At 40.1% G+C, this 26,527-nt stretch overlaps 1 protein-coding gene across 3 annotated transcripts in view; it reads left to right on the top strand.

Annotated features, from left to right (window-relative positions):
• The window catches only part of STXBP6 (syntaxin binding protein 6), a 273,913-nt gene that overhangs the window by 207,102 nt on the left and 40,284 nt on the right, over positions 1-26,527 (top strand). For all 3 annotated transcript variants that reach the window (XM_032624042.1, XM_032624041.1, XM_032624044.1), the window contains exons 3-4: positions 5,676-5,806; positions 6,741-6,906. In XM_032624042.1, coding sequence (XP_032479933.1) covers positions 5,676-5,806; positions 6,741-6,906 — 297 coding nt within the window. The remainder of the gene's footprint in view (positions 1-5,675; positions 5,807-6,740; positions 6,907-26,527) is intronic.

Here is a 26,527-nt window from a genome sequence, read left to right as displayed (position 1 = left end):
ATTCTTCCTCACTGGCTTGGTGGTCATGACTGAAATGCCACCGTTTTTGTTGTTGCAGCTGTTGTTTATTTGGATTAAATTTTTCTTCCTAAAAACACGCAGATTCAAGAATACCCTTTCAAACCCATTTGGGTCCTGTGAGGAATCTGACCAGAGAGCCCCCAGGACCTAAGATGGAAGGAGAGGAATAGGGCCCCAAAGACAAGCTTGGCCATTTCATGAACTGGTCTAGTTTGGGAGCCTGTGGAATCTAAACAACTGTGTCCCTAAATTATGACACACTTTGAGAAATCACGTGAGAAGCAAATGATCAACCCTGTGGGGAGAGCGCCAGGCTCCATTCCCCCACTCACCGTAGCAGTGATGACGGGTCCCTGTTCTGAAAGTATGTGAGGTAACAGTCTAGATACTTTCGCTTCTAAGCTTTGTAAACATTCAGCCATCTCACTGCATAAAATTACTGATGCAGCCTCAGACTTGAAATTTATTTCTCCATAGCTACTGTGAAATCCACCTGGAATTAGCATACATTAGGGTTTGGGAAGAGCATTAAGAAAAACAGTTCCAAGTAATCATTTCTCACCTTGTCCTCTTAGCCCATCTCTGTACCACATCAGCACCCAGCACCCATGCTCAATCTTGCTTTTACTTCCTGAATCACATCTCAGAGGTTTTTTTTTTTTTTTTTCCTTTATGTCTGTCACCTCCGACACAGCCAGAGAGCAGCCCTGATGAGATTCTATGTGGACATCACTTTTTTTCCTTGCTCCGAATTGTTTATTTCTCATCAACAGTCTTATTGAAATCAAAACGTCTGGCCGTTAGACTCCAGCAGAGCAGAGGGCTAAGTCACACCACAGAATGCTGACTTTCATTCAACTACGAGATCAGGAGAGGGCTAAGCATGAGGACAGACATTTTTAGGTATCTTAGGTACATAGGTATGGTAAATTCTACGTTTTAGCTGCCTAGCCTTGACCTCAAATTATATTGTAGATACAATTTGTTTTCATCTTTTTTTTTTAATAAGAAATGACCACATAAAGTTATAAGATGATTCAGTTTGACTTTAATGTGTGAAGAAATGTTTGTGTTAGTGAAAATATATCTATGAAAAGTGAGATGGTAGAGGTTGTGAGTCATCATTTTCTTTAAATGCTGATTATTTGTTTTCTTTAAAATAATTTCTTAGGACTGAGACTAGATGTTTTGTATTTGGGCAAAATTGATTTTCCTGTTTGGGACGATTGAGAAATGATACTCTGAATAATGAGATTGTAGAGGAAAGAGTGACTTTAAAAAAAAAGCAGTCTCACAACCTTTGGACCTTGAAATGGAGGATCAGCCTCTTAATCCCTGGCAGAGTATGTGTTTTTCTGCCATTTGGCATCACATGCAAGTAACTTGCATTTCTGTCTTTCCTTTCTGATAACAGCCTTTGTCCCCTCCTCCACCAATTCCTAACTTGATACAAGACCAGGTTTGATCGACTAGATGGTACTGTACTATTGGCTGGCTTCCCTGGTTTGATTAAATAGAATTTTCTCACTGGGCAAAAGCAAGGCTGGTGATCTCCACTCTTTGACTATGGTTAAGTGTCTTATTTCTGTACAGTGTTTCCTGGCTGGACCGTTTTTTATTTTTATTTTTTGCAGTACGCAGGCCTCTTGCTGTTGTGGCCTCTCCCGTTGCGGAGCACAGGCTCCGGACGCGCAGGCCCAGCGGCCATGGCTCACGGGCCCAGCCGCTCCGCGGCATGTGGGATCTTCCCAGACCGGGGCACGAACCCGCGTCCCCTGCATCGGCAGGCGGACTCCCAACCACTGTGCCACCACGAAAGCCCCTGGACCATTTTTTAAAAGAACTCTTTACGCCATTAGTTCATGAAAAAGAGATGTTACACCACTTGAGTAATGATGGTAATGATATTCTAGACATAAGAGTTCCTAAGACTGCTTCTTAACTACAGCTGAGATGTAGATAAGTCTACATGAAGGCTGAAGAGAAGGCATGCAGCCATGAAAACTACATTCTTTTTGTCAGAACTGGTAGCAGAAGGACCTGGATTCGGTTTGCCCCATGCTTCTGTCTTCCTCTGATGCCACCATAGAAAGCCGTGGGTTCCAGGAGTGAGTGAAAAGCATTAGGCTTGGATAACCCCAAAACTTGACTTACCGAAGCATGTCACCTCCAGCTTTGTTCTTCTTTCTCAAGATTTCTTTGGCAAGGAGTTTTTAAAAGATGGTTTAGTCTTATGTATTTCAGTTTGAATAGCCAAGCTGGTCAGAAAGCCGGTTTGGGGAAAATCACAGACGTCCAGGTGAGGGCTAATGTTATAATTCCTGGAATGTGGCTGCTTCATGAAACCTCCCTGACTTCCCCCAACTCTACCTTGGTCCTTAAAGCACCCCCACCTACACACCTCAGATGACTCCTATGTCATTCATCCTGTTATGCTTTCATACTCTGTTGCATCATTCTTAGCTCCTCCCCACCAAAGTTCTTGATTCAGAACCACTTTTTACTCAATATCTGAATTGCCATAAAACTTCCTTCTGTATCTTCCATCTAACAAATATGCCATAAATATTTGTTAAATGACTAAATACATAATTCAGTGGCTCTCAACAGTCTAAGTGCCTCAGAGTCAACGGGAGCGATTTAAAATATGGATGCCAGGGCCACACCCCCAGGGATTCTGATTGACAGTGTTTGGTGTTTTTGTTGTAAAACTCGCAGGTGATTTCGATGTGCGGGTCTGAGTGGAAAACCAGGGGATCAGGCTGATTCTGGGTGGTCTGCAGTATTACCTGGGGATATCATATCCCCTTTGAATGCCTATATATTTACCTTTTCCTCATGAATGATCAAGGCATGACAGAAATGCCCTGATTATCTCGCCTTTAAAGTTATTCAAAGTAATGAATATGGACTCTACCATATGGGGGTAGTTGGACATACAGCACTATGATATTACTGATTCAGATCGTTTGGTTGCATTTTCCAGCGTGTGCTATCAGTTAGCTTTCCTTGGGAAGGAGAAGGTAAATTGCTGTTTTTCACTAGACATCTGGAATCTGACTGACTGACTTATTTTTAATAGCTATGGATCCTAAAAACACCAAAAGAGGAAGGGGTTAAAACACGGCTCCTTCTAGCACAGAACTCAAAGTCTGGCAGTGGTGTGATTGTACAACTGTTTTGACCTCAGCAGGGGAAAGTCTTTATTTAATTCTATGTAATGTGTATATAATAATATCATTTTAAGGCACCTGCTTCAAAATAGAAACTGGGATGTTGGAGATAATAACAATAAACAAAAATTAAAACCAAACCGGGCTCAGTGCCCAGGAAAACTATCAGATTCCAAGAACTGGGCAAGCAATAACGTAATAGAGGGAAAAAAGTCAGGAATGGATGAAGTTGTAACTGCCTCCGTTAAAAATGACCACTCTGCAGTGCGATTGCTACTGAACAAATCCGTGGGGCATTTGTTGGGTGGGTGGAGTTCCTGCCCTTCTCATTTCAGTGACAAACTTCCAATGGAACTTGCCTTCCTAAAAGTGTCAGTCTCAAACATGCCAGTAATTACAACAGTCTTGCTTTATGTTTGAACTTTTATAATGCTATAAACTAGTTGGAAATAAATGGACCAGAGATAAAAATATGAGTTAACTGAAGTCAGAAGGAAAGCCTTCATGTTTCCCAGGATGCCTAAATGTCGTGTGATTTACATAAACAAAGGAGGAAATCCTCTTTTGTGTGTTTAGGGGTGTGTGTCTAATACAGGAACCCATGTTTTCCTGTTATTGAAAAGCATTCTTTAATCGTTTAAGCACATTTTAGGACCCACATATATTCCAGGTGTGTTGTTTCCCTTGACATTAAAACAGCAGAGCAGGCAGGGCATGACTATCAGAGAAACCTATTAGAGCTTCCCTTTGTGTCATATAGACACATAAAATAAATGAATTAAATTAAGTGGACAGACAGCCCTGGCAGACTGGTAATATTGTGTGAATTTAGTGAAGGGAATGGTTGTTCCTAATGGGACTTAAGCAGACTTATACATGGAGCTGTAGGCTAGACAGGCCATTTGTGAATGGAAGACTATAACATTTCCTTGATCGTGGGTGTTAAGGGGATGATGACTTTTTAACCGTGAAAGTAAATGTAATTGGTGTGAAATGTTCATAAGCTTCTAGCCAAATATAACTGAATAATGGGCAGTAAACCTAAGCATTATTTGAAATTTTTAAAAAATGTGTGCTAAATTCTGGTTAGGAACAAAGGGAGAAGATTGTACTGAGATCCTAAAAACAGTCCAGTCCTGTACCATAGGGTTCTTACCAACCCTAAAGGCAGGGTGCCCACATTTCTTTCCCCTCTTGGTCACTGCTTTCAGGACCCCAGACACTGAAGCTGTGATAAAACTCTGGTATGTGTGAAGGAGAGCCTTCTTACCACCCATCATGACTGGAATAGGTGTTTTCTGTCCTTCATCCCACAAGGATTCTTTTTGCCATCTGTTGAGCATTTGCATGGTTATTTGCAAGTGTGGGGTCTGTGGGCTTATTTGAAACTAAGAAAGAATGTAGCACTGATGCACAGTCTTACTAGGATTGCATTCATTACAAGGAATGCTTTCCACTTTTCCTGGCTCCTTTAAGAGCATCGTTTCTATTTAAACTTACAATTCTTACAGGCAGAGCTCAGGAGGAGCTTTTAGGAAAACCCTTTTAAAATACTTAATCATGGAAGTAAGCAGACAGAGAAATATTCAGAGTGACTCTCTCCTGGTGGCTGGTACTTGACCTCTGTCCGAGAGGTGACAAGGTCCATCCTCAGCATGGAAGGGAGAACTGACTAAGGCCAGGAGGAGGAACTGTCCTGGCCCTACAGTTGTGGTGACCTCAGGAATATATGTGGAGAGGGGCAGGGGTTATAATCAGATGCAAACTGGATACAAACTGACTATATTTTAAAGCCAAATAGTTGGGTTTTTTTTTTTTTTTTTTGAGTGAAGTATTACTTCTTATCTTCTCACTAAAGCCTGGAATATTTACACTGGACTGTAACATTAGAAATATGCATTGCAGCTCCCTAGGGGAACCGGTAACCTGCACTGCCTTTAAAATGCAGCCTTTCCTAACTACCCCTACCTGATGCCTGTCAGCCCCATATGCTGCTTTCCCTGCTAGACATCATTGTGCATTTGTAGCCTCCATTAGAGGAGCCTGGTGTTAATTATTCCTGTCGTGTTCAATGTGAGTGGATGATGGCATAAATGAAGCTGCCCTTACAATTAAAATTATATTGTAACTGCTTGAGGGTGCACGTTATAATTTCTATTTCTTTTGAGTTCACCTCTTACTAAAGGTACACATATTCATTCATTTTCTCTTTCTCTCTGTACTTATCTCTCCCTCTCCCTCCCTCCTTCCCTCCCTCCCCCCTCTTCCTCCCCCCTCTTCCTCCCCTCTGTACTCATACACATACACATGTACATACACACATATGTATATTTATCTCTCTCTATACACACAACAGATATATCAGCTTTTCTCTCGCTCTCTCATTGCACATATGTATGTAGGTATAAGATAGACACACCACTGAATGAGGACCCAAACCACCCTGCACACCCACTAATCTGATTGGTCTTTTCTTGGCAGTGACAAACAAGAAACCCACACAGGCATCCATTACGAAGGTCAAACAGTTTGAAGGCTCCACGTCGTTCGTGCGGAGATCACAGTGGATGCTTGAGCAGCTTCGCCAGGTTAATGGCATCGATCCTAATCGGGTGAGTGAACTGTCCAGTGCTGAGCGAAGGTGTTCTTTTCACACAATGACTCTCTCATTGACCTTGGCAGGGTGATGGTTGTCTGAGTCATTTTTAACAAGACTATTGCTCTATTTCAGTTATGTGGCTAAGACTTTTTGATTCCTGTGCCCTTCTTACGGGAAATTATAAATCTTTTCATCATGTTTGATGGAGGCACCTAAGGGGATGGATATTGAAGAAGTGCTACTCCAGTAATATGTTTATCAGCCAAGTGCAAAGAGCAGAGTTCAGATAATCACATCTGTGATTATCAATATGAAAAACCGTGTTCATCGAAGCTCCATTCATCTCCTAATGCCACCAGTGATGAGGTTCATTTACCAAAAATCAAATAAATGAACTGCCCCTTAAAAATGATGTATTAGGATTCCATTGGATTTAATAAGAGAATCATTCCATGGTAGAGTTATGTATTCCAAGTAAATTCCGTTTGCTCACACACTCACCATAAAATACATCAATAATGAGGGAAAAGAAAATGTAAAATGTAGCTATATACTAAAATAGTAAGGGGTAATCTTTCCCTGCCAAAGGTGAGGGACAAGATTAATACTGTTCAGTGCCAAGAACCTAAAGGAATCCTTTCTCGAGTAATTGGGAAGGCAACGCATAGTCTGAATTCTGACACAAGTTGCTATGCAGTTAAGCTAAAGGGACTTCTGTGCTCTTAACTTCCTGGGGACATCTAAAAATGCCATGAGATTTGAGGTCTGCTTGATAAAGAGAGAAAGGTATACTCTCTGTGCACCTAGGTGCTAGTAAAGATGAGTCTTGTGATTAGGACAAAAGTCTTTGAAAGGTGTTTTAGCCTTTATGAGTCTCTTAACGTGGTGAACTGGAAGCAGCAGTTTTTATAGCTTGAGATCAGTCGTTATTTCACTGTCTTTTCCAGGATTCTGCGGAGTTTGATTTGTTGTTTGAAAATGCTTTTGACCAGTGGGTAGCCAGCACGGCCTCAGAAAAATGCACCTTCTTCCAGATCCTCCACCACACCTGCCAGCGCTACCTCACAGACAGGAAGCCAGAGTTTATTAACTGCCAGTCCAAAATCATGGGAGGTGAGTGGGCGTTTGTGTGACTTTACTCATTCTGTTTCCTTAGATGCACTTTTACATACAGTTAGGTGTTCAGCAGCGTAATTAAAGACCAGAAAAAAAGAATCCAGACGCTCAGAGCTGGACCGCGTGAGGACCACTCCGGGAGTTCATCGTATGCTAATCTAGACACAGTGGTATGCTTTCACTCTTATCCAAAAGCTGATCTTTTAAAAGGAATTAACTCCTTAGCTAAGATTCTTTGTACGATGAGAACAAACCTGTCCCTTTATTAGAAAAACCTTTCCGTTTGGTTTCTTCCCTACCATTTCATCGCAGAACACTCTCCTGGGTTGCTTTTTCCTAGTATTTCTCAAGATATTTTACAAATATTGATATGACCGTTCCTACAGATACAGTCCCTTTCTTTCAAATAGCACCTAGTCTCACATTTATTCCTTGAATGGCAGACAGAGCTGAAGTAGGATGAGTGCTGTAAGCCAGCCTTAAGGAACGAGTCCCAGCGTTGGCAAGTTAATGAGAAACACTTAGAGGGTGCTTAGCACATTTCTTTTAGGTGGCATTTCTTTTTAGAGACTTGAAACTGTGCTAAAAATATAAAGCCTTGCCAGTCACTATGGGAGTTGAGGAAGAGTGTGTATATTATTGGTCTTTTCACTGACCTGTTCTCCTGGTTTTGAAAGCATCTTTTTAAAAATGTACCAACTTTGTCTTAATCCAATGTAAGTGAAGGTCACAACAGAGACAGTACACCTTCCCCTTGGGCTGTATCTATCTTTCATACGAACATGAGGCAGAATCCATTGTTCTGTCCCAACAGCTGCTACGTACACTCTCATTCTGCCATTAGTCTGCTAGGTATTGTGGGAGAAAATGCTGTCAATACTTCATTATTTGCCACTGAAGTGTCAGTGTGCCTCTTCAGTAGGAAGTTGCTCACATCATATGAACCTTGAAAGGCCTCTCTTAGATGCTGATAAAGACTCTTGTGTTATCACTTCTCTGTTTGGTCCTAGAGAAATACGAGGTGATGAGTGCATACTTTCTTCAAAGTGACTACATCCTATGGTACAAAAGTGAAAAAAATATTAGACATAGATGTTGAAAGGAAAGGAACTATCAGACACAAACCTCTTACTGTTTGGAAACCATAATGAGACTCTATCATGTCTGTGCCACTAGTGTTGTTCAAATGGATCCTGCTTTGAAAATCCAGCCTTAACAGACCTGGCCGAAGGTTAAAGGACCCAGGCGGAGGACCACAGATGGTCACATTTTCAGGGAATGGAAAATTGACCAGGCAACCCCAGCTTTCCCTCATTCTTCCTTAGGATCTTCTCTGGTATCCTAGAATCACATTTGTTTCTTGATCTTAAGTTCCTGCTATGAAACATTTCCCCCATCAGTATCAGTACGGTCAGTAGCTTGCCCGGCTGGCCCCTAAGCAGAGTCTCTTCTAAAAAAACAGTGTGACATGTGCATTTGAAATTTCTGTTGCTCTTGGAGACAGACTTTCTCTCGAGCACTCCACTTCTCCAGGTTCCATCCTGGGAGCAGAGGGCATCAGAAGCAGAGGCGGTTCCATGGGGATGACGGCATTTCCTCAGAGTGGAAATATGAGGCGGAAGCAAGGGGGCACAGACTCACTCCTCCGTCCCCATGAGGGAAACAAGCCGCCCCCTTCCTGCGAAGGTTAGGGAGAGCTCTGGGAACTCTCCCCTAAGGGACGGCGCTAGGTAGCCCTCTTCCCTGTTGTCTCGGAAGCTCTCATTTCTTCTCTCAGAACAGGCCTTTTCATTCCTCACTCTTAGCTCATCATCCACCCACACAACATGTTAGTACTAAGTACCTACTATGAGCTAGTCACTTTGTTACGTCCTCGATGTGGAGAATCATTCTATGTTTGGTCCCTTAATAGACCCTAATTGCCACTACCCAAACCCCAGCCTGGCAGGTCCCTAACAGCCTTTCCATATGCATTACCCTCTCGAATATCCTCAGACCTTTCCACATGTTCCCACCCAGCTGCTTCTGTCATTGGCCCAGTCTTTCGATGTCTTCCACTGCCCTATGAACCCCAGATTATGCTGAGTTGAGACGAGAAGCTATATATCCATAGTTAAATTGTTGGTATGCATAGTGCGTAAAACTAAAGATTGATCTCCCGTAGTGAGAAAGATAAGAAGTTAATGAGACCAAGTGCCAGCATTGGCTCTGCCCTCTGTGACCTGAGATGTGTCTCTCATCTTCCTTAGACCTCAGTTTTCCCTGGTGTACCATATGGGGGTTAGACTAGATGACATCTACAATCTGTCAGGTCTGTCGTTTGAGAATCTGTAATTCATAAGTTATAGCTTTATTGCGTAGGTTAGTCACTTCTTAATTTAAGAATCAAATAAAAGATTTAGTGCTGTTAAATATTGCCCAGCTCTAGATTCCCAGGGAAGGCAAAAAAGTTGGAATTAGACACATTGTAATTTGTTGGCACCACAGACATCCTTAATGAGTACAGCCTGTCTTATTTAAACAGTCGCCTATCCTTGATAACAGTTGTACCAACACACCCTAGTTAATTAGCATGTTGATTAGTCTTCCTTTCTGCCAGTTATCACAATTCGGAGACTTAAAAAAATTGTGTAGTTTTCAGGTCACTACATTCTGACCCCTTTAACTTTTAGGGTACCTACCCCATCTTCAGCAAATGAGATCTATTCCAAATTTCACAAGATCTTTTGGTTTGTCCTTACGGTATGGGCCATAAGTGCTAGACACAAATGGTTTTCCATGCTGTGAAATGTGATAGATTTTGTAATTTTAGAGAACTGATGCTCCTGTTGGTGTGCTGTCCTCCATCAGGTTCTGTACATACGTTACCTCATTTAGTTTTTACAGCAGCCTTTGGAAATACAATTTATTATCTCCATTTTACTGAGAAGGAAATAGGATCAGAGGGGTAATTGAACAGCTTGCCAAGGATCGTGTAGCCTTTGTCCTCAAGTGGCAGGGCTGAGATTCAAACACAGGCCCTCACCACTCTAAAACCATCGTTTTTGGGGTCACTGAGTGGCACGCTCCAGGGAACATCATTGACATTGTCTTTGGTATGAATGGTGCCCCCTGGAGTTGTGCAGGAATTTTGGGATATATTTTAGCCAGCACATTCCTAGGTATTAAAAAAAGGAGCTAAGAGGAGAGGGCCAGAGATTATGAGCAGTTTTAACTCTTTTCCTACTTTTATTGAGGTATATGATTAAGATAATATGATGGAATCATCCAAGACCTTTAAAATCATTTTGCTTTTTGTTTTTTCTTTGTTTTTGTTCATGAGAATTTCAATATATTAAAGAGATGAAAGTGAGGCTATTTTTAGTCAATGGGGAAGATGCTGGAGCCCTGGCCCCTCACCAGACCTCTTAGATATTTTGTTTCTGATCTAACCCCCGTCATTGGGAAAACTGAAGGCAAGTGATTTTGAAGGACAAATCCGTCTGATTCCCACTGAACCATAGTTTCTTTTTTTTTTTTTTTTTTTTTTTTTTTTTAATTTATTTTTGGCTGCAATGGGTCTTCATTGCTGCGTGCAGGCTTTCTCTAGTTGCGGCAAGCAGTGGCTACTCTTCGTTGCGGTGTGCAGGCTTCTCATCGCGGCGGCTTCTCTTATTGCGGAGCACAGGCTCTAGGCGCGCGGGCTTCAGTAGTTGTGGCACGTGGGCTCAGTCGTTGTGGCTCATGGGCTCCAGAGCACAGGCTCAGTAGTTTGGCGCACAGGCTTAGTTGCTCCGTGGCATGTGGGATCTTCCTGGACCAGGGCTCGAACCGGTGCCCCTTGCCTTGGCAGGCGGATTCTTAACCACTGCACCACCAGCGAAGTCCCCCATAGTTTCTTTAATACCAATTCAAATAGGATTATCATTTAAGCATCTACAGTTTCATGAAGTTCTTCTCTTATATTTATTGATTGTGTATATTCCATATGGCCAGGTTTTTCTTCTTGGGGAAAGTCGGTTACACAGAAATAAATTCTTTGGATTGTTTGAAATTCTGTCCTCCAAACATGATATTTCTTTATCTCCCGAGGATAGACTGGGGAGCTTTGATCTTCTGGTGCTGGTTACAGGATCCAGGAGACGTGGCCAAAGTCTACAGTTGTGAAAACCCCCATAAATTGAAAGACAGCGGGATGCTCTAAGCAGGTGTGAAGCGGAAAGCGTTGGTTTCTTCTGCCTTAGTCAGCATCTTTTCAGCCATCTTCTCTTCTCTGGATGGTTGAAGGACTTTGTCCTCAAGCCTTGGTCATTCCTGACCTCCACCCTACCTCTCTCGTAATTCATTCAAGGTCAGTCACCTTTAGAAATACAAAGCCATTATTCACTTGCTGGGTCCCTAAGCTACCAAGTAACCTGCAGAGAAGGAAGGGAGAGGTGTGGAGCGTCTGGCTCCTGGAATATCACACAGCATCAGGAGCGACAGGGCCCTGAAGGTGAAGGCTTGGGTTCACATAGGTCATATTTACTTTTTCTAAGATGGTAGTTTTTTTCTGTCTATAGTAAGCAGAGATGATGATATAAATGATATACTGTTATAGGTGTGATAACACATTTGTACTACAAAGATGCCTTGAAGGAGTTAATCACACATGTAGAACTTCAGACTCTAGAAGAGAGACTTGCTTTCAAGAGAGCAACATGGTCTGCCCCAAGTGGTAGCATCAGTTTACTTATAATGGACCTGTCATATTAAGTCAAGGTCCCAAGGGGGACTTTGTTTTGCTCTCTTCATGCTTCTTGACAAAATGTGAGCAAATCCCTCATAGTTCCCCATTGCTGTTTTATTTACACTGACCTTCTGTAGTGATTACTGTCGGCCTATTATTTTTACGCCTAATTCTGTGAACTAAGGAAATCTTGAATGGTGTTGGCAACTTCTGTGTTAGAACCACAAAATAAATGCTTTGAAACCTATTGTCTTCTTTAGTAAGCGCGGTAAATTATTTGCACACAAAAAAAGTAATTTATTCCTCAAGGCAAGGTTCTGTTTAACCTGAAGCATGTCCTAGCATTTTCCTTGAATTCTGAGTCCAAACACCCTTGGCTACCTCATTCAATTACCTCTCACTCTTTCATCTGTTCTATGCGGGTCATCCTTTAGGGGTGCCCCACCTACATTGTTTGAGGCCCACTTGGTTCCATGAGCATTTACTCAGCACCATCTGTCTGACAGGTACTGAGCTACCTGCCGACATCCAACAACCAAGTAGACACCTTTGCCAACTTTACTTATGTTCCTGGAGGGACATCAGATGTAAACAGATATGAAACAATATGATACACCAAGGTGATGGCTGAGCTGCATTTTAAGGGATGGTTAACAGTTGACAGACACACAAGGGCAGGATGAAATGAGTTCTCTCTTAACTGCAACAGTTAATCTAGACAGTTTCGTTTCAATGTTATCTATATTCAGAATTTGGAACATGGCAGATTGTTTTTTCACGAAACAGGCTATTTTGCAGTGCCATGTATTTTTATCATCATCAAAGGGTATTTCTTAAGCATTGTCTGTCTATGTGCAGACCTTCAGATGATGGTATAAAGCCCAGACTTCTGAGCTCTTTTAGAATTCCAGGGACACAGATGTCTCTGATGTCTGCTTCATAGCAGGCTGGCCCTCATTTGCCCCTGCTGATTGGTATGCTAAAGAAGAACCAGATTGCTTTACTTTGGATTCCCCTGGGGTGGTACAGAATCTCAGGATTCAGACTGTGACTTTGTATGGTACTTTTCTCCCAAACAATGAAGGGGCGTATCCCTGGGCAAGGTGTGCGAACATTTCACCTTGTGAGTGTCCCAGGCATGGGCACGTGTAAGGTGAGGTAACAGATCGATGACACAAAGAGCACGTGTACGCATCCTAACAGGGCTCTTACAAAAAAAAAGTGATCGATATGGTTTTTAATCCAAATATATTAATGTAGTGCTCTAGTACAATCTATAACATTTGCCATAAGTTTTACAGTTCTTCCTCGTGTTTTAATGTTTTCTGTCACTGAATAATGGCTTTGTGGGATGTGAACTTCACCCTCGTACACATGCTCCGACCACAGGCACATTACAAAGAGTTGCTTATTTCTCAAGAATAAATTCACGTGTAATTTTGCCCCTACCACTCAAACTTCAACATACTCGGGGATGCGTGCAGACATACGCTAGTGATTATAATTCACATACCAAGTTAAATCGTATTAAAACCACCATATTGTTGCTTCTTGATGACATGTAGATGAGGGGCAGGCCAGGCTGCTTAGCTGATTCACTGTTATGAGAGGGTCAGGAAGTGTTTCTAATAGTTCTTTAGATCTAGAGGAATCCATGTCATAGTTCCTCGGGTGAGTTTTTGTTACCCTTGAGGAAATAACAAAGTAGCAAACTTCAGTTATCCTGTACCATGATACAAACATGGAAAGTGGTTTATGAGGAGCTTGCCTGAGGTCCCACAGCTAAATAAGGGCTGGAGCTAGTACCTCGGTCAAGGCCTCTCACCTATTCCCCATCCATTCAGTGGGGACCAGGACTTCCAAGTTCCCTCAATAAGCACAGGTCTTCTTTTCCTTGTATTGATTCAGCCAAGCAGAAGAGGAGATAACTCCAATTTAACAAGGTATTTATGAGGCTCAAATTAAAAATTCTGTTTGAAAGTTCTCTCTAGATGTCTGTTAATGATATTGTATACACATGCAGACTTACCCACCACTGTCTCATCACTCCGTCCTCTTCATGGCAGCCCATACCATCCTTTCCTAGACAGCGTGATATTTTATTTAAGTCTTGCTTTATAGAAACTTTTTGGGGAGAGTAAGAAATTAAGAATAGAAACCAAAAATTATGCATCAATAAAAATAATGGTATAAATATTTAAACTATACAATTGGAAAAGCCCAGTCTGGGGGATTTTTTTGCTTTGGTTATTGGAATCCCACCAGTGTAACTGCTACGTCAAACACAAGTTTGATAGATACTGTGCTACACAAAGTACTAACAACCATCTGACACTGGCTGAGCGTTCTTCGGAGCAGGACATTGTAGCAGAAGCTATGAGGTGTTTCTTGATCTGAATCTTTTATGTATGTACGTTTAAAATTTAGGATGACATTAGCAATCGTTATGTTGGGCATTTTGTGTGCTTTCTCATATTTTCTGATAGTCTATTCAATACTTCATCTTACTCCCAAAAGATGAATTAAAAGCAGATGCTTTTATTTTCAGTAAGAAAATTGAAGTAACCAAGGACTAGTTCCTTAGGTCCCATCCAGTTCTATGCGTGATATAAATGACTAGTAACTAAAGAAAAATTGGGTCACAGATGTGATTTTCTCTTTTTCATTGTTCATTGGCTGTAAGCCACATAGAAATGCATGCTGTGGAACAGCTGGTGGGTTATGGTTAGTTGTCTTGAGCCAGAGTGACTTTGTGCATTAAGCGCTTTGTGAATCATCTCTCTCCACCAAAATCTTGAACCAAACCAAAGCTACATAAAGGGGACTTCTGAGGTATCATTTATTGGCATGGCAAGGATCATGAACATATTTTGTCTTTCCCATGGTTAAACAATCTGCAGTAGACGAGAGCCATTTCTACTTTCAGAACCAACCAGAACAGATAATTGCACAACTTGATAAAGTGAAAAGAGCACAGACTAGATTCACTTACCCCCGTTTCTGATGGCATCACTCGTTAGCTCTGTAACCTTCTCCAAGCTGCTTAACTTACACTCAGCCTCTCTGTATCATGGATAGCAACGTATACCTTGAAGGAATGGTGTGGGGATTAAAAGGAATTTTAAAATATTCAGTCAGATGGGATTTTTGCAAAGTGCCAGTACACGTCTGAATATCCTATTAAAAATTACTATATGCCTATTCATAATATTACATGATTTCTTCTAGGATATTTGTCAAAAGCCCTTTCTTATGAAAGGAGTAAGAAAATATTCTTAAACTTTCCTAATCCACGTTGGCCATAAGAATTGCAAAAAAAAAAAATTAGTAATTTCGTTGTTCCAAGTGGGAAGGAGCTGAGCTATATTATAGACATTTCAGACGTCTGGAATGCTGAGTTGTTTGCCTGGTTTATAGAATGCTGAATGTGTCGCATTTTATGTTTGACATTTATAGACTGCATGTGTTACTGCTGCCTTTACCAAAACAACAATGTTTAAAATGTATTGAGTGACACTGTGCCAGAGATCAGGGCGCACAATTCAGGTCTTCTTGTAGGAAAGAAAAAACCTAAAACATGTTTTCTGAACTTTATAAGAGAATAGAAATGTTTTTTTACCACCAGCGTATCTTCAAGCTAGAATATTTCTTTGAGTCCAGTTCTCTTTACACAGCCCCAAAAGGAGACACATGGATCAGAGGTAAAATTGTTTAATATTGTTAGACGGGAAGTGGTATTTCCAAAACAGACATAAAAGGCATGCTGCATGATTCCCATACTTCTAGATTTAGAGACAAATACAATTTTTAAAAGAATTTGGGAGACAAGTTTGCCAACCAGTTTTCTATGTAAGATGTTAAAAAAAAAGCTTCATATCCAGCATCACCAGTTTCACAAAAGAAAGTTTACTTTAATACTAAAAGATACAAAGGACATAAGGGCTAGTCCTTAAATTGGAAACATTTACCTTTATGAAAAACTTACATCTGGTTCTTATCTTTCTTAGTTCACATAGACCAATAAAAACTCCGTCATTGGCATTTAAAAGTTGTTGGTCTGCTGTAACACAGAAGCATCAAGAACTAAAATTACTTGGAATTTTAGTGAAGAGAAGCTGTAAATTCACAAGAACAGTAACTGGTTCTAAAAATGGTCATTCAGTGATTTGTCAAATTCATTCCCACTTCTGGGGGAACCCACTCAGAGCACACACCGTTTGGACAGCAGAACAGATCATCTTCAGGGTGGAAGGCCATAGTCCTATTCCTTCCCTGGAACAGAGGTAAGGAACTTGTGCATAGTAGCTGAGAAACCACCCAGGAATATGAGATTTCTGAAACCTTTAGTGAAGGAGTCAATGAAATGGCCTTTTTTCTCACATTATATCCTAGGCTTTTAAAATTTTCAGCCTTGTATCTGATCATCAAAGTAAGACTGAGCTGCTAAATTCATCATAAGTAGTTATTTCAAATTTGGACATTGATATAAACCTGAATGTGGAGACTTCAGATTTCTAAGACCAAACATTTTTCACCCTTCTATTTGCAATATGCCTACCCAGGGTTGGGTTTATTAGGTGTCTGCAAGAAGCAAGAGCATTAGGATGGTCAAATTGAGGAAGCAAAAGTAGAAGATGCACAGTTAAATTTGAATTTTAGATAACAATGGATAATTTTTTAGAATAAGTATATTCCATGCAATATCTGAGACAACTAAAAAATTATCCATTGTTTGTCTAAAGTTCAGATTTTATCGAGTGTCCTATATTTTATCTGGCAACCTTCATGGGCATCCCAGTTTCTAGCTACCACAACCAATATGGAAAACATAATATGTTTATTGTTATGTAGATAAATAAACTTTATGGTGGCCAATTATTAGGACTTTAAGATACATTGAGATGGAAATCTCCCAAGCATAATGTTAGGTTAGCCGTTCAAAGATACAAACAGAGAAAAGCATGAGACAGACTGCTAAAGAAGGACAATTAGAAGAACTGAGAGTATTCATGTCTTATTGTGGCTATTCTACACAGAAAAATGCTGTGAAATGTGAATTAAAGTATTAATAAGTATAGCAATTACACTAAAGCTCTTTTGTTACCAAACATGAGATTCCTGCTTACTTTTGCACAGGGAGGAAAGCTCAGTCCTGAGTCTGAATGTCTTTGGCTTGGTTTTGAGGAGTTAGTTTCCTGCAAGAGCAGTGAAAGGAGCCTGCCATTGACTCTTGGGGACACCAACAGACCAGAGGCTCTCATTTATGGAGAAAGAGTAAGAAGTTCTAGGGTCTCAAGAACTAGAAGCAGGGCCTCCCTGGTGGCGCAGTGGTTGAGAGTCCACCTGCCGATGCAGGGTACACGGGTTCATGCCCCGGTCCGGGAAGATACCACATGCCGCGGAGCGGCTGGGCCCGTGAGCCACAACTACTGAGCCTGTGCGTCTGGAGCCTGTGCTCCGCAACAAGAGAGGCCACGGCAGTGAGAGGCCCACGCACTGCGATGAAGAGTGGCTCCCGCTTGCCACAACTAGAGAAAGCCCTCACACAGAAACGAAGACCCAACACAGCAAAAATTAATTAATAAACTCCTACCCCCAACATCTTAAAATATATATATATATATATATATATATATATATATATATATATATATATATATATATATTTAGCCTCCTGTCTGACCAGTCTGATGGTTTTCTCAGTAATTGAAGTGACTGGTCTAACAAGGATCCCTTGTCACACCCTGTAGCTTGCCTACAAGCTTTGGCTTATCTTTTTTTTTTTTTTTTTTTTTTTTTTTTTTTTTTTTTTTTTATGCGTTACGCGGGCCTCTCACTGTTGTGGCCTCTCCCGTTGCGGAGGACAGGCTCCGGACGCGCAGGCTCAGCGGCCATGGCTCACGGGCCCAGCCGCTCCGCGGCATGTGGGATCCTCCCAGACCGGGGCACGAACCCGTGTCCCCTGCATCGGCAGGCGGACTCCCAACCACTGCGCCACCAGGGAAGCCCTGGCTTATCTTTTTATACATCGTACTGACCATCTGTAGCCTCCTCTCATTGTCAGGTAAATGAACATGGAAGATAACCCTGGCTTAGCTTTTGGTTGGTTGGTTTGATTTGGTTTTTGTTCTAGCTTCAAATAACATCCAAAGGTGATGCTACTATAGGTTCCATTTACCATTCAGTGGGTCCCACCTATGAAAGGGGAAGAATGTCTTCAGTATTTTCTAACTGTGAGAGCACCTTCAGCATAAACACTTCAACTGCAAGACTTGGGTGACAGGAAGGCAATAAAGTATGTCATTATGTTGAGGTAAAATACATGTTTTAGGAAAAGAATGAGGACAAGTCTTCACTGGCCTAGGGATTTGTTTACTTTGTCTAACTTTTGAGTGGGTAAATTGTGCCTTTTAAACTTAGTGGATGCTGTTAGTGGGAAAGCAACTATTTGTTTTTCTTTTATTTAAATTCATAGTCCATGCCAAAAAGACAGTAGTGGGAAAGACTCGGAGTATTTCTGAGTTTAGATACCTAAGCAGAAGCTGATTATTTACACTTTGAGAAAATCTAAATTGTCATAATCACTCATAATGCTATGCCCTATAGAAAAGAACTTTCAAGTGGAATCACTATTCCCCTCATTGAACCTGATCGAGAACATTCTGGTCAGGATCAGCTTCAAGTCCCTTATAACCCAGAGAATTAAACAGGACAGAGTATGATGGGTAAAAGGAGCATTCCATGCTTCACATATAAATATTGCACCAGATCTAATCTCCTTGTGATTATGTATACTATTATATATTATTCCCACTATCAGTGTTTCACTCCATCCATCCTATGGACCTATTTTCACAGTTGGTTGATTTTATTGATCTTCTTTCCAGTTCCCATTATAAGAGGTTGAGACTTACAGAGGGGAAAAAAAGATGTTTTTCACAAGGTCAGAGTAGATTCACACATCTGTGATAAAAGCCAAAAGCCTGTCCTGATGGTTGGGTTCTAGTAATGTTAGGTTTCTTAGACACCAGGTGAAGGAGAGAAAAAACACTTGTAATTTTAAGAAAGTCTTTATGGTGTCAGTATACAATCCTTGTGTATCTTCCTTAAGCTTTTGACTTTCAAACTTGAATAAGACAGAAAATATTCTAATTCTTTAAAGGTTTACATCATTTAAAAGCGAATTGTTCATCTTAGAGTTAAAATATATTTTTTCTATCCACAGTATGTTTACCATCTTGGCCATTTGTGTTAGTTTCCTAGTGATGCTGTACAAAATTATTACAAACTTAGTGGCTTAAAACAACACAAATTTATTATCTTCTAGTTCTGGAGGTCAGAAGTCTGGAGTGGGTCTTCAGGCAGCGTTCCTTCTGGAGGCTGTAGGGAAGAATTTGCTTCCATGCCTTTTCCACCTTCTAGAGGCTGCTTGTATTCCATGGTGTGTGGCCTGTTTCTCCATCTTCAGAGTCCCCAGTGTAGCAACTTCAAATCTCTCTCTTTGGCTTTTACACTCCTGCCTCCCTCTTATAAAGACCCTTGTGGTTATATTGGGTCGACACAGGTAATTCAGGATAATCTTACCATCTGAAGACCCTTAAGCACAGCTGCAAAGTCCCTCTTACCATGTAAGGTAACATATTCACGGGTTACAGGAATTAGGATGTGGGCATCTTTGAGAAGCTGGTGTTCTGCCTACGATAGCATTTTTCTAAGAGCTATAATGTACACGATTGTATAATACTGTCCTACATTTAATTTTTTTCCTTTCATAAGATATACTTTTAAATACTACCTATAGACTGTATTACTTGTACTAATCTATTATAATTTAAGACATTTAGAAACACCTAAACTTTTTAGGAAAGCCTAGTACTTAAGTAGCTGAAAGGTCTTGCTATGTGCTAGATTATCCAGTAGTTCCTTACTTTACCAACTGGGATATTTGTACCTTTCTCTTCACGTAAGGAATTGATTTTCCTTAATAATTACACAGGTTCTTTACAAGTTCCTAGGAAGTCTTAGTATTTAAAGTTTTTGATGATGAAGATGTTGTAGGCCATTTGGTTTTGTTAAAAATCATCCTTTTCCTTCGTATTTCCCTTCCTGCATCCTCAGAAAATGATCCTAATGCCCTACTTGTAAATACCTTGGTGGTATTCCTCTTGAGACTGGCAGTCCCTCTTCAGCTTTGATATAAAATGTCAAGGTCAAATATATTTAACACATACTCATCAGACAAGTTCACATTGGCTGGTTGGATTTAGCTCTTTAATTCAGCATACATTTAGAAGTGATCTAACATGAGCCCCTGAAATGCAATTCGAATATTAATTCAACAGTTTTCTGTATTGCTTAGGGTGTGTGCTTCTTTCCCTGTGGTGTTGTTTCTTACACCCTGTCTTCCCAGTATGGTATGTTAGACACTAAAAAGAAAAAGACTTTGCACAGATCTGGGTTTGAATTTCTGATCTGTCATTTACTGTCTGTGGACAAGTTACTTAAACTGTAAGCTTGATTTCCTCTTCTTAAATGGAATAATAATGCTTATTCCATAGGGTTGTTATAAGATTTTAAATAAGGGCATGTATGAGCATTTAGCATGGTATATAGGGAGTACTGTGGAACGTAGTGGTAGCTGTTATAATTAATAATTATATTAATAGAATTATTTTTTTCTTTAAATTCTGCCTTCTTGCTATTGTCCTTCCTTCCCTCCTATTCTGAATAGAATCTGAATTCCAGTCAGACACAGAGGAGGGAGTAGAAATACAGAGATATATAGCTTTCAAAGTGTCCCTTACATCAGATACAGTAGAGGTACAGTCATATGTATTTGTATTTGCATTTTTCTTCTAGGAAAAAAAGCCAGCTAATGGTGATAACACTGATAGTCACCGTACGGAGTTCCTACTATATGCCAGACAATTCTTTTAGTTCACATTAATCCAAAAAAGTCATCATTGTTATCCCCATTTACAGGTGAAGAAACAGGGTCTCCTAACGTTACTTAACATGCCTAAAGTCACATAGATAATAAAGGAAAATCAAGATTTGAACCTGTCTATTCCTAAAACCTACCTTTCCGCCTTTCCCGTTAGAGAAAAGTAGAGAAACTCTTCAAAGGTATCACTGATGCATGTTTTTGTCTAAAAGTTCCAAGTGTTCCTCCAACAAAATGAGATTCTATTCTCATTTCATCAGCAATTAGTATAGTTCTTGACATTGGTCAATACTGTGTTTTCAGGATAACATTTGAATTATAGCATTCATTGCTTTATCACTGTTAAGTTATTTTCCAGTCAAGTGTTTGATTAAGTTCACTTTCCTAATGCTGCCCTTTCTTATGGTGTTTCAGATCTATTTTCTTTTCCTCTAGGAACACATCTTTGAAATCATATTATACTTAAAAAAGAAAATGCAATATTATTTGTTGAAATATAAGATATACATAAACTTTCAGGAATACATATGTTATATAAAGTATGGTACATTTATATTCAACTCTTGTGCATAATAAACACTTCTAGGCCAGCAACATGCACAGGAAATTAAGATGGAGTCCTAGGTAAGGCAGCCTTTGAAAATAGATTATGTATGTATCTTGTTTTGGGAAATAAAAGACTTGGAAGAATGTGTTAAAGCTTTCTTCAATGCTGATTAAGAAAATTCCAAAATTAAGCCTTCCGTCTTTTGGACTATTATACTTCTCAGCTTCATCCTTTAAAAGCTGAGTAAACACAAGTACAAATAGCTGGATTTCTTTCTGATTAAGATTAGGTTAAAAGCTGCAGAAATTTTAAGTTCTAATACAGATAAAAATCAACAGGACCAGTGAGTTACTACTGCTTCTCAACCCTTTTTTTTTTTTCTGTTAAGAAATGGAAATTGAGGCGACTTCCCTGGTGGTCCAGTGGTTAAGACTCCGTGCTCCCAATGCAGGGGGCCCGGGTTTGAACCCTGGTCAGGGAACTAGATCCCACACGCATGCCGCAACTAAAGAGTTCGCATGCCACACCTAGAAGATCCCACATGCTGCAACAAAGATCCCACACATGGCAATGAAGTTCCCACATGCCGCAACTAAGACCCAGCACAGCCAAATAAATAAATAAATATTTTTTTAAAAAAAAAAAGGTAAATTGAAATTCATCATTTGGGTCCATCTACTTTCAATTAGCCAGGCCTAGGTAAATAAGAGAATCTATCAGTAGGATATAATCAGCTTGTTCTTTGTTTGCTGGTGAGAACAAATGGAAAAATAAGTATTATCACTGCTGAACATGGTAGAATTTTTGGATTGTTATATTGATAAAAACGAATGTTTTAAAAATTGACTCTTGGTGCAGTTTGATGTGAATTCACATTTTAAGGCTCCTTCAGCACCACCACATACAAAATAGAGGAAATTAAAAAGAACTAATCACTTTCAGGAAAAAGGTTAAGTATGCATAAACCAGCAACGTAACAGAATCACAAAGCAGTTAGTAGGAATGAAGCTGCTTGCCTGCTGGGCTGCAAGTCTGGAAAGAGGTAGTTTGAATTCCATGCTGTAACAGTGACTAAAAGTACCCCATGCAAAGCAGGAAACCAGAGCCACATTTGCTTTTTGGAACCACAGCTTCTCTGCCCAAGCAAGGAATCTACAAAAAAGCCATGACCAACTGCTCTGTGGGGAAGTGGCTTATAAGAAAGAATCTGCATTCCTGGGGAGGCAACAGAAAGAAGACGTAGTCTCCCACCCAAGACCTGGAGCCAGCTGCCCACTGGCTTGGCACTGGCTCTGCAGTATCCAGAATAGCACCCAGGACAGGAGCCTCAGACCATCACCTTAAGTCCCAGTTGTCTTAGGGGCCAGTACCAGAATCAATAAAACTACACATAGGGGAGAACAGACCAAGGTGGTGAGGAGAAGGGGGAAGAAATTTAAATTCCCCACTCAGGAAGAATGTACTAACCAAAATTTTACAATATATGAGAAATCAAAAAAAAAAAAGGGAATTTACTCCAAATGAAATGAAAAAAACAGCAATTTGAAAATGACTTTAAAATAAATATGCTTATGATACTCAAAAGATAAAGGAATTAGGAAAAAATCAGATATTACAAAACAATACCAAACTCAATGAAAAAATGAGGTAGTGGGAAGGAGAGAATTCTGAAAATGAAAAAATGTAGTCTGAAATACACTGAGTTGTTAGAATAAACTCTAGATTGGCCACAGTTAAAGAACTAATGAATTAGAAAATGACAAATTCACCCATAATGCAGCTCAGAGAGATGAAGAATATAGAGGGGCAGGTGTGCATGGAAGATAGAAGAGGCTCTACCATTCATCTCATAGGAGTTTCTGAAGATGAGTCTATCAGAATGGTGAGAAAGCAGTATTCCAAAAAATATGGGCTAAAACTTTTCCAGAATTGAAGACTCAGATTGAGAATACCACCAAGTGCCACACTTGAATATTAAACAAAGCTATACCTAGACAAAAACATAATGAAGGAGTAAAACACTGAGGACAAAGAGAAAACCTTCAAAGATACTAAAAAGTTTCCTACGGTGGAAGGAAAAAAATGATGGCTGTTACTGGCGTTAAGAGATGCCAGAAGTCAATAAATTAATTTCCAGAAATAACTGTCAATCTAGAATTCCATACCCAGCTAGACTATAATTTAGAAGTGAGAGAGAAACAGATTATTTTCAGACAGGCAAAGATTATTTGCTTCCTCCTCCACCCTTGCTGAAAGAGCTACTAAGTGATATACCTCAACATGGAGCAAAGTGAACCCAAAGGGAAGGAGTAGGATGTGAGAAACAACAGTGATCACGAATATGGTAAAAATACATCGCCAAACTAAATTGCCTAATGATTATTTTTAAATTATTTTGGATGTTTCCTTTAAAAAACGGGAGCTAAAATTCTAGACATAATTAAGGAATATATGCTGTATGTTCAGTGGATAGTTAATCCATGCCGAAGTCTGTGCTGAGAATGATAGAATTACTGAATTAATTTGACTTTGATAGGGAAAAAAAGTCATAGTTGCATCTGTTAGACTTCTGGTTTTAAAATGGTGGAATAAAAAAAGGATTTTCCTCTCTTCTCTTGAATACTATCCAAAATCAACTAAGAGAATGTAGGATGCAAACTATCTCTGATGAGTTGAGTAGCTGTCTCTTAATTGCAAACCCCTGTATGTGGGGAAGGCCTGACAAATACAGTAAAGGTCAAGGCAGACCCCCAGAGAGAGCTCTCATAGCTGTGGTCTCAGAGCATAAAGCCAGCAGAATGAAATGGTCCAAAGTGTATGCTAACAATCCCTTTTTGAACAATGAGCAGATGCCAGAAAAGCTCTGGGAGTTTGATGGACTCAGCTTGGCACGATGCCTGGACAAGCAAGAAAGGCTAAACACAGAATCACAGTCAAAGCCATATTTGTAGGAATCAATCTGTTGATGGAGGAGGAAGGAAACTGAATTCTATGTAACCCTGTGGTACAGATCTCATTTGGGAAAGTAAAGGCCTCTGTCACATACACAGCCCTGTGTCATAGAGAACACCTGGCGCCTTCTGGTCTAGAATGTGGTCTTCTTCCCTCTTCAGTAACATGAACCTCCTACAAATAGGTGTTCAGAAAGGGATCATCTTATTTTCAGAATGGTCATCCCAACAGAGCCAGCGCAGGCAGCTTCATCACTTACTAGGTTAGTCCTTACACAATGCGTAACCTCCCTAAACCATGGTTTTTGTTAAAATAGGGTAATAGCTCCTCCCATATAGCACTGTGAGTAGGATTAAATAATATATGTAAAACACTAGGCATGCCAACACATGATTAAAAGTCAGTAAATATTTGCTAATCCACAAAGAGGTCCAACCATCTATCTGTGAGGTGGAACTCCCAGGGCTGCTAAGCACTGACTGGCCTTCCTTTTCCTCTTGCTGTCTTAAGAGTAGTGATTAAGATCACAGATACAGGAGCAGGAATGCATGAGTTTGAATCCTACCTCTTTCACCTACTAGCCCTATGATCTTGGCCAAATTATTCATCTGGCCCTCAGTTTTCCCATCTGTAAAGTGGGAATAATAACAGTACCTACATCACAAAGTTGTAAGGATTAAATGAGTTAATTCTTGTAGAGCATTTTGTATAGTGTCTGGGATAGAGTAGTTCAGTACATATTAACTATTAGTAGTATTTTTCGAGAATTACAAGTCACACCATAGATACGGTTACCATACTTCTTAGGTTTTTAGGAACAGTCACTTTCTCAGGAATGGGATTCTTTTTTTTTTTTTTAAACATTTGTTTTTCAAAGATTGCTTTATTCTTTTTTTTTTTAACATCTTTATTGGAGTATAATTGCTTTACAATGGTGTGTCAGTTTCTGCTGTATAACAAAGTGAATCAGCTATACATATACATATATCCCCATATCTCTTCCCTCTTGCATCTCCCTCCCTCCCACCCTCCCTATCCCACCCCTCTAGGTGGTCACAAAGCACCGAGCTGATCTCCCTGTGCTATGTGGCTGCTTCCCACTAGCTATCGGTTTTACATTTGGTAGTGTATATATGTCCATGTCACTCTCTCACTTTGTCCCAGCTTACCCTTCCCCCTCCCTGTGTCCTCAGCTCCATTCTCTCCATCTGCGTCTTTATTCCTGTCCTGCCCCTAGGTTCTTCAGAACCTTTTTTTTTTAGATTCCATATATATGTGCTGGCATAAAGTATTTGTTCTTCTCTTTCTGACTTACTTCACTCCGTATGACAGACTCTAGGTCCATCCACCTCACTACAAATAACTCAATTTCGTTTCTTTTTATGGCTGAGTAATATTCCATTGTATATATGTGCCACATCTTCTTTATCCATTCATCTGTCGATGGACACTTAGGTTGCTTCCATGTCCTGGCTATTGTAAATAGCGATGCAACGAACATTGTGGTACGTGACTCTTTGAATTATGGTTTTCTCAGGGTATATTCCCAGTAGTGGGATTGCTGGGTTGTATGGTAGTTCTATTTTTAGTTTTTTAAGGAACCTCCATACTGTTCTCCATAGTGGCTGTATCAGTTTACAAGGAATGGGATTCTTTAAACATAGAATTGACTGATTTTGTTTGTTTTTTTTTTTTTTTGGTCGGGGTGTAATACCCTATTGCTAGATCATGTATTCCAAATTTTGGTTGATTTTGATCATAAGCAAAATTCTGTTTTGCCAATGGTTAGTTATTTTTTTTAAGGTAGATCAACACCATGTGTTGAATAAATTGGTTGTGGGCTGGTACCACCCTTGAATAACTTCCGTTATGAGGCTAGAGCAGAGATCTGCAAACTATAGGCGTCAGGCCAGATCCAGCCTGTTTGGTAAAAAGTTTTATTGAAATACAACCATGCCCATTAATTTACATATTTGCTTATAACTTTCACACTACAACAACAGATTGAGTAGTTATGCCAAAACATCATGGCCTTCGAAGCCTAAAATATTTACTATTTGGCCCTTTACAGAAAAAGTTTGCAGACTCCTGCCCTAGAGTAGTAGTTTTCAGTAAACTTTTAGTTAGTCAAAAACAGCATTTCTGGATGCATTTGATTATGGGCTTTGGCGTACTTTGAAAATATAAAGGGTAATGCAATTAGAGGGAAGTTGGCAGTGATATGGTTCCAGTCCCCCATAATGTTTTTTGTGACTGCATAAATCTGTCAGTCTACAAGAAGACGGTAGGGAATCCCACTCCTTTCTCTTAGTGTGGGAAACATCAGATTTGGGACCTAAGAGCTTGCTGCTGATCTTTTTGTTAAGGGATGCTGTCAAGGCCAATATGTCTAAAATTAGAGAACAGAAGGAGGGCAGACAACAGGGACAGACATGCAACTTCCACTCATAATCACAGAACTCAAGTC

The sequence above is a fragment of the Phocoena sinus genome, chromosome 2 (assembly GCF_008692025.1).
Source record: "Phocoena sinus isolate mPhoSin1 chromosome 2, mPhoSin1.pri, whole genome shotgun sequence".
Classification (NCBI taxonomy): domain Eukaryota; kingdom Metazoa; phylum Chordata; class Mammalia; order Artiodactyla; family Phocoenidae; genus Phocoena; species Phocoena sinus.
This window is presented reverse-complemented; position numbering and strand designations above follow the sequence as displayed.